The following is a 15,579-nucleotide window of genomic DNA, read 5'->3' as shown; positions in this document are numbered from 1 at the left end:
CCCCTTGTACCTGAACCGGTCTAGTAGGTAAAGCATCACCGCCACCACATGCACCGAAAGACCCACCAGCAGCCACAGTGTGCTCTGAAACGGCTGCATGAACGAGTCCAGTGTACTGCGAGGGATTTCCTGTAACACACAGCACCGACAGTCACTAACCACTTGCAGTCTACTACCATCCCATCTGCAATGAGGACTATATCAGGTGTAGTCTGGATAAACTTTCAATTCACACTCTTCATACATTTTGGGGGAAATTTGGGAACATACCTTTTTAACGAGGATGGTTAGGCCTTGGTACTTAAAAGGTTTGGAGAATTCGATGTACTGGGCTCGTTCGTTGTTTATCGTCAGCGGGGCAACAATCATATCTGCCAGACCCCCCAGGAGCTCTCCCATCATGCCATTCCACTCTTTCTTGTTGCTGTTGTTCACCTGTGGTACGTGGGCGTAAAGGGTTAACAACTAACCCAACATTACAAAGAATTTCAGAATGTAGTGTCCTTTATCAGAAACAGAAACAACAAATGAGCCCTCTCTTAAAACCCTTTGTGCCTTTAACCCAAATTAATATTAGCAGAAATGGTCTGAATGGTATTTTCTAGCTCAGAGACGTGGTAACTGAGCTTGGCTCTCCAGAGAAGCTCCATTCAGCTCATCTTGCTTGTTCGGTAGATCCTGAAAGGTCAGCGTGGGTCTCACTCTCACCACCTACTTGTCCCTCTAACAAGGAGCTAAAGTCCCCAATGTAGTCGGACCCTAGGTTTCCATGGCTCTCTCGGACTGCTTTTAGTTAGTGATTTAGGGAAAGTTAGTGATTATGTCAAACAAAACCATTTTTGTGAGTTCAGTAACATACTGTAAGATGATTCTGTGTCATTTTCTAAACGTTACAAATGCATGAACTTAATTCAAAAAGCACATCTCTGAGATAGGAGATATGATTTGCTTCATAACTTAAATGTATGTAAATAGACAATCGTTGGTCAATACATTTTGGGCCAGTGAGGTTTTCTATCTAGAGTGAACTCTGAGTATCTATAGGAACTGACCCGCTCCTGTGTTCCAAATTTCCCATCAGCCACCAGGTGCACCTCATAGGTAAAGTTCATGGTTCCGGCCAACTTGATAAGTAGATCGATACAGAATCCATAACAACATTGAGGTACAATTGGACGTCCTGTAACCAACCAGCAGAGGGTTGCAAGTTACAATCAATCTGGAGGAAATCCCTCTCTTTCTTTTTAAATATTTTTGAATAACACCAGACATGCCCAAACAGTACACACACACACTGTTCAACCAAAATCACACATACAATAATATAGCTTCACACATGTTCACTGCAAACAGACTTCACACACTAAACACAGGCTGGCACATGCCCACACTGTTTGCAAACATTAAGGCAAACACTCAAGCATATTCACGGGACATACTCACACCCGCGAGCGCGCGCGCGCGCACACACACACACACACACACACACACATAAACACACACACACACCAATATGCCAACAATCACACAAAGGCACACTCAGCTACATGCATACATATATAGATACCTACTGTATATATATGTATGCATCTCCAATTGGTACTTAGCGGGCGTAGTAAAAGCACAGTGATATCTTAAACGTCCCTGCTGTGTTACCTGGGATGGTCTCATTTGGTCCAGTGCAGATCACCTTTTTAATATCTGCCACTCCATTTAAGGTTTTTTCCTCCTTGCAGGTTCCATCCTGCTCAGTGGGTTTCACATACACAAAGGGCTCCTGGTGTATGGTCACTATCTATAACAGACGGGAGAGAATGCTGTTTATCACACAGTGGGCTTTAGCTCACACTGACCCTGAGGGAGCTCTACTTCACCAGCCCTCCGGACAACAACCCCTCCTCAAGGAACACATAAAACACACACACACATGCCCATGGTAGAAATGACGGTGAGAGAGAAAACGAGATAGAAGGATAGAGAAAGAATCCTGCGCAGACCCATTACATTGAAGATTCTGTAAGATATAAAGCATCGCTTTACTTTATATATACAGTGCATTCGGAAAGTATTCAGACCCCTTGACTTTTTCCACATATTGTTACGTTGCAGCCTTATTCTAAAATATATAGATTTTTTTTAATCCTCATCGATCTACACACAATACCCTATAATGACAAAGCAAAAACAGGTTTTCAGGATTTTTTGCAAATGTATTAAAAACAAAAAACTGAAATACCTTATTTGCATAAGTATTCAGACCCTTTTTTTATGAGACTCAACATTGAGCTCAGGTGAATCCTCTTCCCATTGATCATCCTTGAGATGTTTCTATAACTTGATTGCAGTCCATCTGGGGTAAATTCAATGGATTGGGCATGATTTGGAAAGGCACACACTTGTCTATATAAGGTCCCACAGTTTACAGTGCATGTCTGAGCAAAATACACCAGGTAGGAGGAATTGTCCGTAGAGCTCCGAGACAGGATTGCACAGATCTGGGGAAAGGTATGCCACATTGAAGGTCCCCAAGAACACAGTGGCCTCCATCATTCTTAAATGGAAGAAGTTTGGAACTACCAAGACTCTTCCCAGAGCTGGCTGCCTGGCCAAACTGAGCAATCGGGGGAGAAGGGTGTTGGTCAGAGAGGTGACCAAGAACCCGATGGTCACTCTGACAGAGCTCGAGAGTTCCTCTGTGAAGATGGGAGAACCTTCCAGAAGGACAACCATCTCTGCAGCACTCCACCAATCAGGACCTCAGACTGGGGCAAAGGTTCACCTTCCAACAGGACAACGACCCTAAGCACACAGCCAAGACAACGCAGGAGTGGCTTCGGGACAAGCCTCTGAATGTCCTTGAGTGGCCCAGCCAGAGCCCTGACTTGAACCTGATCTGGCATGGGAGAAACTCCCCAAATACAGGTGTGCCAAGCTTGTAGTGTCATACCCAAGAGGACTCAAAGCTGTAACCGCTGCCAAAGGTGCTTCAACAAAGTACTGAGTACAGGGTCTGAATACTTATGTAAATGTGATACTTTAGACATTTTCAAACATTTCTAAAAATCTGTTTTTGCTTTGTCATTTGTCATTGTGTATAGATTGATTAGGGGGGGAAACAATTTAATCAATTTTTGAATAAGGCTGTAACGTAACAAAATGTGGAAAAAGTCAAGGGGTCTGAATAGTTTCTGAATGCACTGTATATGGTGAACATCATTGTTTGAGGAGGGTGAAATGCGGTACCTTTAGTCTCGTGGACATCTGAAAGCCCCGCGGTTTCTCTGTCTCTCCCCCCGGCCAGATGATCTTCCTCTGATTATTCATCACCACCTACAGGGTCATGATACCACGATTAGAGGAGTGTTGACATAATGTGTGAAGCTGATGAGGCCCAAACACAAGGGAGTCCAATACGAAAGAGTCAGCTGTTTAGCTACAGCTTAGCATTTAGCTAATAAAACCACTGCTTTCTAATTACCATGCGTACTGCTTAATAGAGAGCTGTAATAGCAAAAGATAGGAAGATCACAGTAGAAATAGCGAGAATGACTTTTGCAATAAAGTTACCTGTGTTCCATTGTAAATCCCGACTTGAATGAGTCGACTCTTCTGGTAGTTGAGAATGCTGTAGTGAGCGTACTTCCTGTCGCCATCGTCATTGAACTCCACACGTCCAGTGAGGCCCTCTGGGTACTTTGATGACATCAGAACCCTGAGACAGAGAAATGAAAGTAAATGTGAGTGTGATAGTGTAGGGAAATAGACAGAGTGAGAAAGTGTGTGTGTGTGTGTGTGTGTGTGTGTGTGTGTGTGTGTGTGTGTGTGTGTGTGTGTGTGTGTGTGTGTATGTGTGTGTGTGTGTGTCTTCCTGAATTACAATATATCATGACTTTATAAATATACCTTTTGAAGAGGGGCCCGGTCTTCCAGATGTTGGTGTTTCCCACACAGCCTCTGGGCGGCTCCGTGATGTTCTCCTTCTCAAACAGCTCCTGGATGGACTGAGCCACCACTGCCACTGCGTCGTTGATGTGGGCCGACTCGTTCTTGCCGTTGATGAGCTGGAGGCCGATGAGACCTGCTCACATCACGCCAACAGCAGCACAAAGCCAATCAGTGACCTGCTAGGCTACCAACCATCAGGATCATTTTGCAATACACACAATAAAAACTTATAGGAACCTCATGTTCAGCCATCCTGAGAAAAGGTCCAACCGCAAGTTTTGATCCAGCACCACGCTCTCTGTTGCTCTATTTGTAAAAGCAGTTTTAATCATCCAGTACTGGAACAAACAAGCACTGGATGTCTTTGAACCATGACCTTCATCGTGATCAAAATAGATTTTAGCTGATTTTCTTTTTATTCCTTTCTGAGAAGAGGCAACATCATCAGAGAGGAATGGATTCATATTTTGAGGTTGTTAGTGAACTTTTCCCAGCATGAAAAAAAGAGTACCTTGAAGTTGGATCGATTCAATTCTATCACCCATTTTATAGGGGTTAGGTTGGGAAATACCACAAGCAGAAAGCTATAGTGTATGTGTGGGACCAAACAAACTTACATCAACTATATTAGAGAATTGATATACAAATCACATCAACAATCCAACTTCAGCTAAGTCTTTTCATTGCAATTGGTCCGGTAGTCTTACAGACTCTTGAAAGAAGCCACAGAGGTGAGTTTAAGACAGCAACAGGTGCTGAGACATGGACATGACTAGGGTTGCAATGGGGGGGTATATTGGTATATTGCTAGTTCACCAGTAAACTACCAGAATTGCAGTATCTTTCAAGGATTTTATGTAATCTATCAGAAGACATCTAGTGGCCCTTTTGGGTACTTCAGATTACCACAATCGTCTGTAATTATCTCTGGCTCTCTCTCTCTGGCCTTATCACCATGTAAAATACACTATATGACCAAAAGTCTATGGACGCCTGCTCGTCAAACATTTAATTCCAAAATCATGGGCATTAATATGTAGTTGGTCCCCCCCTTTGCTACTATAACAGCATCCACTCTTATTGGGTTGCTTTCCACTAGATGTTGTAACATTGCTGCGGGGACTTGCTTCCATTCAGCCACAAGAGCATTAGTGAGGTCGGGCACTGATGTTGGGCGATAAGGTCTTGCTCGCAGTCGGCGTTCCAATTCATCCCAATGGTGTTCGATGGGGTTGAGGTCAGGGCTCTGTGCAGACCAGTCAAGTTCTTTCACACCGAGCTCGACAAACCATTTCTGTATGGACCTCGCTTTGTGCACAGGGGCATTGTCATGCTGAAACAGGAAAGGGCCTTCCTCAAACTGTTGCAGAGTCCAATGGCAGCGAGCTTTACACCACTCCAGCTGGCACTTGGCATTGTACATGGTGATCTTAGGCCTGTGTGCGGCATCTCAGCCACGGAAACCAATTTTGTGAAGCTCCCAACGAACAGGTCTTGTGCTGACATTGCTCCCAGATGCAGTTTGGAACTCGGTAGTGAGTGTTGCATCCGAGGAAAGATGATTTTCATGCGCTACTTGCTTCAGGACTCGGTGGACCGGTTCTGTGAGCTTGTGTGGCTTAACATTTCGAGGTTGAGCCATTGTTGTTCTTAGACATTTCCACTTCACATTAACAACGTTTACAGTTGCCCGGGCAGCTCTATCAGGTCAGAAATTTGATGAACTAACTTGTTGGAAAGGTGGCATCCTATGATGAAGCTCTTCAGTAAGGCCATTCTACTGCCAATGTTTTCTCTATGGAGATTGCATGGATGTGTGCTCGATTTTATACACCTGTCAGCAACATATGTGGCTGAAATAAACGAATCCACTCATTTGAAGGGGTGACCACATACTTTGTATATATACTGTTTATGAAATAATTAAAATAGATGATTTTAAAATAAAAAATAGAATGAAAAAGCTGTAAAGCATCTTAAATATAAACCATCAACTTAGTGAATACAATTGGTGTATAATATGAAGGTTTCAGCATGAAATATTCTTTATACACTTATTTGACTTTGTCAATATGTATATTTATTGTCAATGTTTTGGCATCAAACTGGTGGCAGTCAATAGTTGGAAGAGTTGCACGGTAATTATCCTGACGGGGCGGCAGGGTAGCCTAGTGGTTAGAGCGTTGGACTAGTGATCGGAAGGTTGCAAGTTCAAATCCCCGAGCTGACAAGGTACAAATCTGTCATTCTGCCCCTGAACAGGCAGTTAACCCACAGTTCCTAGGCCATCATTGAAAATAAGAATTTGTTCTTAACTGACTTGCCTGGTTAAATAAAGGTATAAAAATTAATGCCATTGTTGATTAGATGCTTTTTTCGTTATTAAGTATATTTTCTCTTGAACCATATGGTCTATCTACTAGAAAGTAATGGAGGAATTACCAAAGTTACGATAGATTGCCATAGATTTTCTGTTAATTACAAAAATGACTGAAGATTCCTGTAACTTTGGTAAATTACAGGTAGCTTTGCAACCCTAGACATTACTGGCGAAGAATTTTCTGCAGAGGTCTGAGCATTGTCTTACGTCAGATAGCGAGACTTACCATCTCTGCACCGGTTGACGAGCGTTATGTAGGAGTGACACCACCTAACGTAAGACAATGGGGGTAGGGGGTGTTGGAGTGCCTGGGGTTGACACTTACGTTTGTGACCACAAAGTGACATATTACGTGAGACTTGTGCAGACTCCGGGACATAAGCAAGACCGTTGTAGCTTACCATTCTATTTCAGTTACACTTCAATGTGGGGGTTGCAAAACTCCCTTTATAAACTCATGAGAACCAAGCTATTAATATGTCAGGATAGTACAATAAAGGCAGCGCGGGAAGCTTTGGATAACCCAACAAATATTTTTAAGAAACACACTGTATGTACGGGTTAACCTATCAATAGTCATGACTATAGATAAAGAAATAGGTTCAGAGATACAGGACCTAACACTGTATCTTAAGAGCTTATAGTGTAAACTACTGTGACTCATTTAAAACCTTTAAACATATCAAATGCTTAAACGTTTAACACTCAACAAATGATCACACATGATACATTGTGCGTAAACAATGAATCCTTCATCTATGGTTGTCTCCCTAATCATAGAGGTTAAATAAAGGTGACTCCAGAAGAAATCAAGTGTTATAAAGTGTTTTCTGGGTAGCAGCGTATGGTACGTACCATCTGGTGCCTCACTCAGGGCTTTACCCGACATCTCCCGCTCTCCCACCAGCCACACGTAACCCGAGCCCGTCATGTTGAGGAAACGGGCAGCCTTGTAAACTGCAGCAGCGTCCTCTTCACTGAACACAGACATGTTAAGTGACACAGGCGTGGTTACTTATCTTTCATCTAAACACAAATCATTGCAGTAAATCACTACTGTGTGATATCATGGCAGCATTTAGCAGTAAAAGTATGTAAAAAAGTGTCAAATATAAGTCACTGTAAATCCAGTTGTGTTCTAATTAGGAGTCGGGAAAATGACTTATGATCATTTTAGGTTAAGGATCGTGATCAGAATGAACTAGATTCAGTAGTAGAGGCAGGTCAGCTATGATGGGAGGGGACTGATGAGACAAATGGGAGGTGCTGTAGTCTCACCTGGCGGAGAGGATGATGACACGAGCCTCCAGCTCTTTGGCCTCCAGAAGCAGAGCAGTTAAGTTAGTCTCCTGGCTGAACTGGAGGACTTTCTCTGCCTGTGATCGGGGCACAAAATAAGTCAAGCCAGCTACTTACCCCCACCTCAGAAACCACGCTGTCTCTTTACCTGTTGTGTTAGGTTTTGTTGATTTTTGTTGAAAAAGAGAGAGAGGAAAAAAGGAAAGCGATCCATGGAAATCGGCTCAACTAAAAAAAAGCTTTGAGGGGGAAAAAAAAAAATGTTTGCATTTTTCGCATGCAAACTGAGGGTTATCAAGGCTCCAAAGAAGGACGTGCATGTTAGATAGGGGGGAGAAGAAGGTCAATGCAACCAGTAACTAAAAACAGGTGAAGGGGAGTGAGGGGAACCTTTCCCCCAAACCAAAAACTGTTGAAAACTAGAGGTGCTACAAAACAGGAGGGAGTAGTAATCTGGGAAAGTGTTTTGTCCCACACTACCGGATCTCCACAAAGGAATAAACTTGCAATCTTTTTTTGTTTGTTTAGAACATGCATTCCTTTAGTTGAAGGGAAAAAAGTAATATGGTAGAAGCGGAGCGCTGTTCATTTGTTTATTTTTTTTACGGAAAATTATAGTCTTTCCATAACAAAACCATTCTTCTGTGAAATCATAGGAATAATGCCTCAAAGTAAAAAGAAACACGTGCTTCCAAGATAGGGGCATTTCTGGGTCGGCTGGTGACTGCTTGGGCTGGTTTCTAGTTGCTACGTTTGAAAAGTTGGTGGGCGGCGTGCATTGACCATGCAAATATACCTTAGGTCCTCGCTTGTTGTCATAGGACAGTTGGTCGAGGTTTTCATAGTTCCTTTTTTTATTCTGATGAGTAATGTGCACAGAGAAAATATGCAGACACAGAAGAATATTATAAACAGTTGAAAATGGATCGCAGTAAAGCATTCCAACAAATCTCCAACTTTTCTGCTTCAAATTGGGATCCCTTGGGGCTTGCCAAAAACATCAATGACAGCCACTGACCACTAGCAATCCTATTTACTGCTATGTCATATGCCCTTATTCACCACCTTTCAAATACAAGCCAAGACCCTTAAACCATCATCCAGCATTGGTCCAGAAAACAGGCATACTCTCTGTACAACAATTAGATTGAGAGGTCTATGTTCCAGATCAAAGCAATCCCAACACGTAAAAAGTCTGATTCTGCAAACTAATGCCCCTAAGGTTCTCTCCATTTTGAATTCCACTCTGCTCCTGTATATTGTGAAAGGAGTCGCAAGGCAGTCTCTTTGCCTTAGGGAGCCATTTCGCAGTGAAACATAGCATCTTTTGCTTGATAGACCTGCCTACCCTGATGCCTGAACTCTCAGCTCAGACCGTTGGGAGGCAGAGCGCCCTGGGTCTACGTCCTCCGCTACCCAAATGCTACAGTGACTCTGACACATTGGTTCATTATACTGCCTGACAAGCTAATCTGAAGTAAATCCCATTTCCTCCATTGTGTTCACACTTCTTTGAAAGGAATAAAGAACAGTTTTGCCTCAAATGTAATCTGAGGTTGTTGTGGTCACCGCTACTCTGTAAAACACGGCTCCCCTTTCCAAATGTTGCATGATAATGTCTTGTGTCATGGTCAGTGCACACTCATGAATCATGACATTGCAAAACAAGCATTAATCAAACTGGGACTACGGTCCTTATTTAGAATATAAATCAACTCATCTTGTAGGTAGCCTAGTGGTTAAGAGCGTTGGGCCAGTAACCAAAAGGTTGCTGGTTTGAATCCCTGAGCCGACTAGGTGAAAACTCTGCCTGTGCACTTGAGCAAGGCACTTATGCCTAATTGATCAGGTAAGTGGCTCTGGATAACCGTGTCTGCTAAATGACTTAAAAGTAAAAACCCAAATGGATTTTTCTCTAGCCCTCCACCACCTTGCAGCTAACTCTGTGTGGCATTATAATGCCTAGGCAACAAACATAAAAATGTCTAGATGACTGCCATTGTTTTCACCAAGGATATCCTCTCTGACTGCCCTATTTTTGCTTATTCCGTCTAGAATGATATTGTATGTTGTGTCACTAATGTTAGTATTCTAACTGAATCCATTACAGTTAGAAGAGTCTCTCTACTAACCCCATCAAATTGTCCCTGTGGCTTGTCACAGCAGCACAGCATATAAACCTGCAAAGACCTACAGTGTGAATAGTCTGCACGATACAGAATATAAAATGTGAATAACTAGAATATTCCTCATTAAGGAGGAAATGACACATCTCCCTAAATGTGACAAACATTCTGCCAACCTGGCTAGCTGAGTCATTTCTTACAACCACTGATAAAATCACAGTCCAAGCTTTTAACTGTGGGAACACAGATACGGCCTTACATCGTCATTTCGTAGTGTCTACCATATCAAGGTTTCTGTGACATTGATAGATTCCTTCAATCTGGTAACTGTAAATCTATCCAATCTCTGTTTATGGCAGTATATAAGAGAGAGAGATAGTCTAGGGCGGACAAGATGGATTCCAGGACGGAAGGAACAAGGAGCTATCAGTTAACCAACTATTCTTTCATCTACAGTAATGTCGGTCTTTACCATAGACAATACCACTCCACAGGTAAAGTCATACATACGATTCAATTAAGTCATAATCCTTAATAACAAGATGATTTATCGACATAAACTATACTTAGTAACTCCCAATCAATCTTGATCATGTGTGAGTAACTGATTAACCACAACGTGTTTAAAATGTCCCATCTCCCTTTGGTGTGGATTATCATGAGCATGTGTCAAATGAACCATTTCATCAGCCTCTGATTAAATTACTCTTCAAATCAGGACTCATTTCACTCCGTCACACAATTACAGGAAGGAGTCCCTGAAGAGAACACGCATTAATTACAAAAAGCCTTAACTACATCTTGAGGTGAAACATACTAAATGTATGTTCAACGATGTGTTAATTGTTCCTTCTCTTTTCCTTTAGGGAACATGATCACTGGTCTGTTTTAGGCTTTAGGTGGATCAGCACATTTATTAATGAGCTAGCTACATTCCAAGTAACACAGCCTCAGAGCCAGAGGTGACTATGGGCTAAAATGATGCTCATGGTTACAACATTTATGTGTCATTTCACTTGCATGGTCTCACAGTCCATTATCTGACAAGGACAAGGACCTTGCCGGCAGGCAAAACGAATGGATGCTGGTTTGAATCCCTGAGCCGACTAGGTGAAAAATATGTTGATGTGCCCTTGAGCAGTTAACCCTAGGTGCTCCTGTACGTTGCTCCTGTAAGTGTCTGCTAAAGGATGTACATGTAGTAAAACTAAAGATATGTCTTTCAGACAGTGTCTCAGGACAATCTGATATACTGCATGTCAACCATCCAACACTTTACAAGCCTTCAAGTGAGCATAACACTGGGTAGATTATCTCCTTTCCTTACACACGTAAGATCACAACACAAATATACATGAAGGATCTCTGGACCATCATTATGTTTGAGAGTCATTGATGTTTTGCAACGCCCCAGGTTAAAGTGTGCTATTTGGCTCCCGTTGTGGATTGGCACAGGAGAATTTGACTATGGTGAAAAGCAACATGAGATGAGTAAAAGATGTACTCAGATCAGACCACATTAGACGCTGTAGATGTCTCTAGCATTTTGATGTTAGCCAATGTTTACACAATGGTCAGTGAGAGATGTGTTCACACAAAATAAAGGAAAACAGTTACATATAGTACATAGAAGGGCTTTGAGAGTTAAACAAAGACTACACACACACACACACACACACACACACACAGTCACACGCACTAGGGGTCCTGCGAGCCCGAGCATCTCACCTTTGTTTCCCTCTCCTCCAGTAGGGTCTCCAGTCTCTTCTGCGCGGCCCGCCCCTCGTGGTCATCGCTGACAATCAGGATGATGTGGTTCCATCGAAACTCTCGCATCATGTCGAACCACACGTGAGCCTGGTGGGAGTACGGGGGGACAGTCCGCAGAAAGGACAAGTGGATACTCTGAGGAGAAAGAAAATTAAGAACAATGAGTGAGAGAAAGTTACTTGCTAGTCATCCACGGTTTTGGTGACATTTCTAACATATTCATAAGGCCTTACATTAGCTATTTTGGCAGCTAGCCAAGTAGTGGAGTAGAATTGGTCTCTCTTATCGGTTTCCATTCCCAGGGACCTCTCCATCATTTCCCCCTCAACCTTCTCTCTCTCTCTCTCTTCTCCCTCCCTCTCTCTCTCTTTTTAATTTCTCACCTTGTCGGAGTAGATGGACATGCGCGTGGTGAGGCCCACCACAGGGATGCGGTAGAAGCCTGCGGTGTATGACACAGGCGTGGGGGTGAGGTGGTCATTGGACTGGGGAGGATGACTCACCAGGATGGCATACACCTGCAGACACAAGTATGTGAATGAAAGACAACCACACTTCCTGTACAGAGAGTTGAAAGGATAAAAAAAAGGAATATTGATTCATCACTGCGACATGGAAATGTCATATCAGCTTTCTCCTCTTAAACTATTCTCATTTAGCAATATGACTGCTCAGTAGATAGATATTTATTTGGCTCAAAGCTGAATGGCACTCTACAAACAGCTTTTTACTGCGCAACTGTATATCAATTCTTAGATGAATAGGATTCTTGAAAATGGAACATTGATCCAACTGAGGCAGAAAAAAACCATGCAGGCATGATGGTTTAGTGCGTGCAGCCCGTATGGTTGGGCCTCAAATGAGGTCTTCCATCCAGAGAGTGCTTCCAGGCATCTACCATCTGTCATAGACCCTCTCATTGAGTCTCTCACATGGTTAGATCTCCATCTATGCAGTTACCAGACACTGTTTCCTGCATTTGACATGTAGAATACTGACACATTTCTCATCCCTGAAGCCCTCTGTGATGATGAATGGAACTCAGATGTCGTGGAACGAAGGGAGATATGTTTGTAACGTAACCATTTCTGTCAATTACAATCATTACAATGAAGAGGACCAGGGACACGGTCTGTGTGTGTGTGTCTGTGTGTGTTTGCGTGTGTGTGTCTGTGTGTGTTTGCGTGTGTGTGTCTGTGTGTGTTTGCGTGTGCGTCTGTTTGTGAAAGAGAGTGTGAGAATTTGAAAGAGAGATGGGGGAGACAGTGTTCCACACCTCAGCTCTCTTCACTACATGATATTGCTGCTTTTCAAAGCAACGTAAAGCTTAATGTGAATGTGATGGACCAGGATTTTAGTAATGTGTTTCAGTGTTGGAACAACTCTCAAAGGGATAACATCACAATACATAACTTATGAATGTTGTTTTCATTGTTAGGATTCAATTGCAAAAGTTGTATTCACATGTCCTGAGCAATAGCTATAATGACCTAAAGAAGAATCGCACTTCAGGTGAAAAAGCCAGTTATTCTTTCCAGTCTAGAGGCAAAAACAATTGCATACCATACAGTCGTGTGTCTAACCAATACAACATCAGTATACATTCATCTCTAGCAATGAACATGAACCAAACAGATAAAACTATCAATTTCAAATGACCAAATCATAATTTGACATAATACAAACTAAACGCCCTTCTCCCTTAATAAGGTTGGTGACATAATGTCAGACCAGCCAGACATGCACCACAACTGCTACCCCCCAAATGCTTTGATGCAGTGGGCCGTTACGCATGCGGCAATGTCAGCGGTGAAAATAAAAACAGTCAAAAATTGTCATTGTTAAAGGGATACTTGCAAGATTCTGGCATTTAATCTCTTGTTGTCAGATGAACTTGTGGATACATTTAAAAGAAAAATGAGCTGTAGTTTTACAAACCAATGCTAACACATTGAGCTAACGCTGGTTAGCATTGGCTCGTGAAAGTACTGCTAATTTCCTTCATACTGCACACAGAGAAATAAAACTGGTATCCCATGAGTCCATCTGACTCTGGGTAAATTGAACAAGGGACTAAATCAAGCCTTAATTGGCAATAGCAGACACCCCCATAGCTGTCAAAATGGTGAGCAGCTGCTCTTGCAATCATTGTCGTGAGGCCACACCCGCCCCACTCATGTTAGAAGTTCAGAATGAGAAAGTGTAGGCAATATAGAAATAATTACGCTCAAATTTAAAAATAATTAAACTAAATTAGGAGAATTTCTATCATCCTAATCAGTGTAATCCAGTGTTCAAACATGTAAACAAGACTGCATGGGATTTCTGTTTAATGCGACTCCTTGCAGCCAATGGCAATGTCTGCTTTAGATGTAATGCCAGGAGCTGCTTGTGGATTTGACAATGCAGTTCCACCTCTTAACACCGCCAAAACAACTGCTATGCCGATGTCGTTAAAGCGTATCTGATTGAATAGGTTATATTAACCCTTGAATACATAGCTTTGTCTGACTAATAAGATACAGATATGAGGATAGAGATTTGGACACGTCCAACAGACCATTTTCAGGCCATTTACTTTTCATGTTAGGCCACAAGTTCAGGTTTGGTAGTTACTCATTACATAGTCTACTGTTTATGTAACAACGTCATATGCATATCTGACATATAATTTCATTTCAGCTTCCATTTTCTTTCGGAAGCTCGATGGTAATACCAGAGGTGACGGATCTCTGAAAAGGACGCAGTTTCATAGTATTGTTATCATAGCCTAAAGGGCTAGGCTCTAAGAGATATTGTGAGAGCAACGACATTGCTGTATTGGTTATTAAAATTGTGTAACAAATTACACGTTTCGTTTAGGAAAAAATATAAAATGCAGTCAGCTCAATCTGCTTGAAATATACAATAGAAGCAGGTGGCACTGGCACAGTGTTTCACAGGCAGGCATTGAGGTTATAATCTAGACAGATGGCATTGTCTGTTTATTGCAAATGAAGTGGTCACTGATCACAATATATCGACCTCATCTGCCCTATTATTCACGTCAGCCAGTTCACCTGAAACAGACACAGGATGATGCTGCATCACACTAAATAGGACGATTAATTTCCCTCCCAATAGTGTGCATAGGCCTCATACTAATTTGTACAGTTTAAATATAGTAGGCTTCATAATCATTTTAGCCTTATAAATGGTTCTGATTGATATGATGGACATTTTGCATAGAATAGATGGTTAATTAAATGACTCATCTAATTAGGCAATTAATCATTTAACACCCATGCAGGGACATGCAGGGACAACGGATCCCTCCTGAGATACCTGGTTAGAGATGAGGTCCTCGCAGACGGAGAGAGCCATCTGGATAGCGTTCGGTTTGTGCGTTACGGAGATGGCGGTCAACTTGAATTTATCTCTCCCGTAGATCTGATTCGCCTGGGTCACCGCATCCTTAAAGACTTGCTCGTACCTCTTCTGACTCAGGACTGCTCCGATGTTCACTATCTTCGGTTCGCAGCCGCCCCGCGCACAGGAGCACGAGAGGAACACCGCCAGCAGAAACAGACGCATCGTGTGAACGATCAAACCGCACAGAGGACCCCGGTTGCGTCTCTCCCTCGTGTTGGCGGGTCGGTTTGCCCGGCTTCTGGACTGCACGGTTCACCCGGTTAAAAAGACTGGAACCACCGTACCCCTAGACAGTGTGGAAAATCTGGACAGCTGATTTATGGGAAATGCGGAGGAATGTTCATGGTCAGGACCTCAACCGCTGTTGGATTATCTTCGTAATTGTCAGCAGCCTTTCTTCAAACATTTTGATTTTCTTTGTCAATTTCCACCATTTTATTTTTTCCAATGTCGATAGAAACGAGTCAGAGCATATTTTGCGGTGTATGCGTTTTCCTTTATGCGCTGTGTATCGCTCTCCCGGTCCTCCGTGGGCTCTGTGCGGGGCTTTGCTGTGAAGTGATTATCAGACTGATGCGACGCTTGGGGCTGCGGCTGTCCTTGGTGCTGACAGCTGTGCCCGCGCAGTGGTGCGCGCTTCCGCCGTCT

At 42.7% G+C, this 15,579-nt stretch overlaps 1 protein-coding gene across 7 annotated transcripts in view; it reads right to left on the bottom strand.

The window, feature by feature from the left end:
• grin1a (glutamate receptor, ionotropic, N-methyl D-aspartate 1a) overlaps positions 1-15,579 on the bottom strand; it is a 34,625-nt gene extending 19,046 nt beyond the window's left edge. For 2 of the 7 annotated variants that reach the window (XM_024380523.2, XM_024380524.2), the window contains exons 1-13: positions 14,845-15,579; positions 11,904-12,038; positions 11,479-11,655; positions 8,421-8,483; positions 7,604-7,701; positions 7,181-7,302; positions 3,904-4,078; positions 3,568-3,712; positions 3,244-3,330; positions 1,657-1,795; positions 1,053-1,180; positions 271-435; positions 11-129 (exon numbers count right to left, since the gene is read on the bottom strand). In XM_024380523.2, coding sequence (XP_024236291.1) covers positions 11-129; positions 271-435; positions 1,053-1,180; positions 1,657-1,795; positions 3,244-3,330; positions 3,568-3,712; positions 3,904-4,078; positions 7,181-7,302; positions 7,604-7,701; positions 8,421-8,483; positions 11,479-11,655; positions 11,904-12,038; positions 14,845-15,093 — 1,802 coding nt within the window. In that variant the 5' untranslated portion in view covers positions 15,094-15,579. The remainder of the gene's footprint in view (positions 1-10; positions 130-270; positions 436-1,052; positions 1,181-1,656; positions 1,796-3,243; positions 3,331-3,567; positions 3,713-3,903; positions 4,079-7,180; positions 7,303-7,603; positions 7,702-8,420; positions 8,484-11,478; positions 11,656-11,903; positions 12,039-14,844) is intronic. The other 5 variants (XM_024380526.2, XM_024380527.2, XM_024380528.2 and 2 more) reach the window with 4 other exon arrangements.

This window comes from Oncorhynchus tshawytscha, linkage group LG20, assembly GCF_018296145.1.
Source record: "Oncorhynchus tshawytscha isolate Ot180627B linkage group LG20, Otsh_v2.0, whole genome shotgun sequence".
Lineage (NCBI taxonomy): Eukaryota > Metazoa > Chordata > Actinopteri > Salmoniformes > Salmonidae > Oncorhynchus > Oncorhynchus tshawytscha.
Note: the sequence above shows the minus strand (reverse complement) of the source record. Positions and strands in the feature narration are given on the sequence as shown.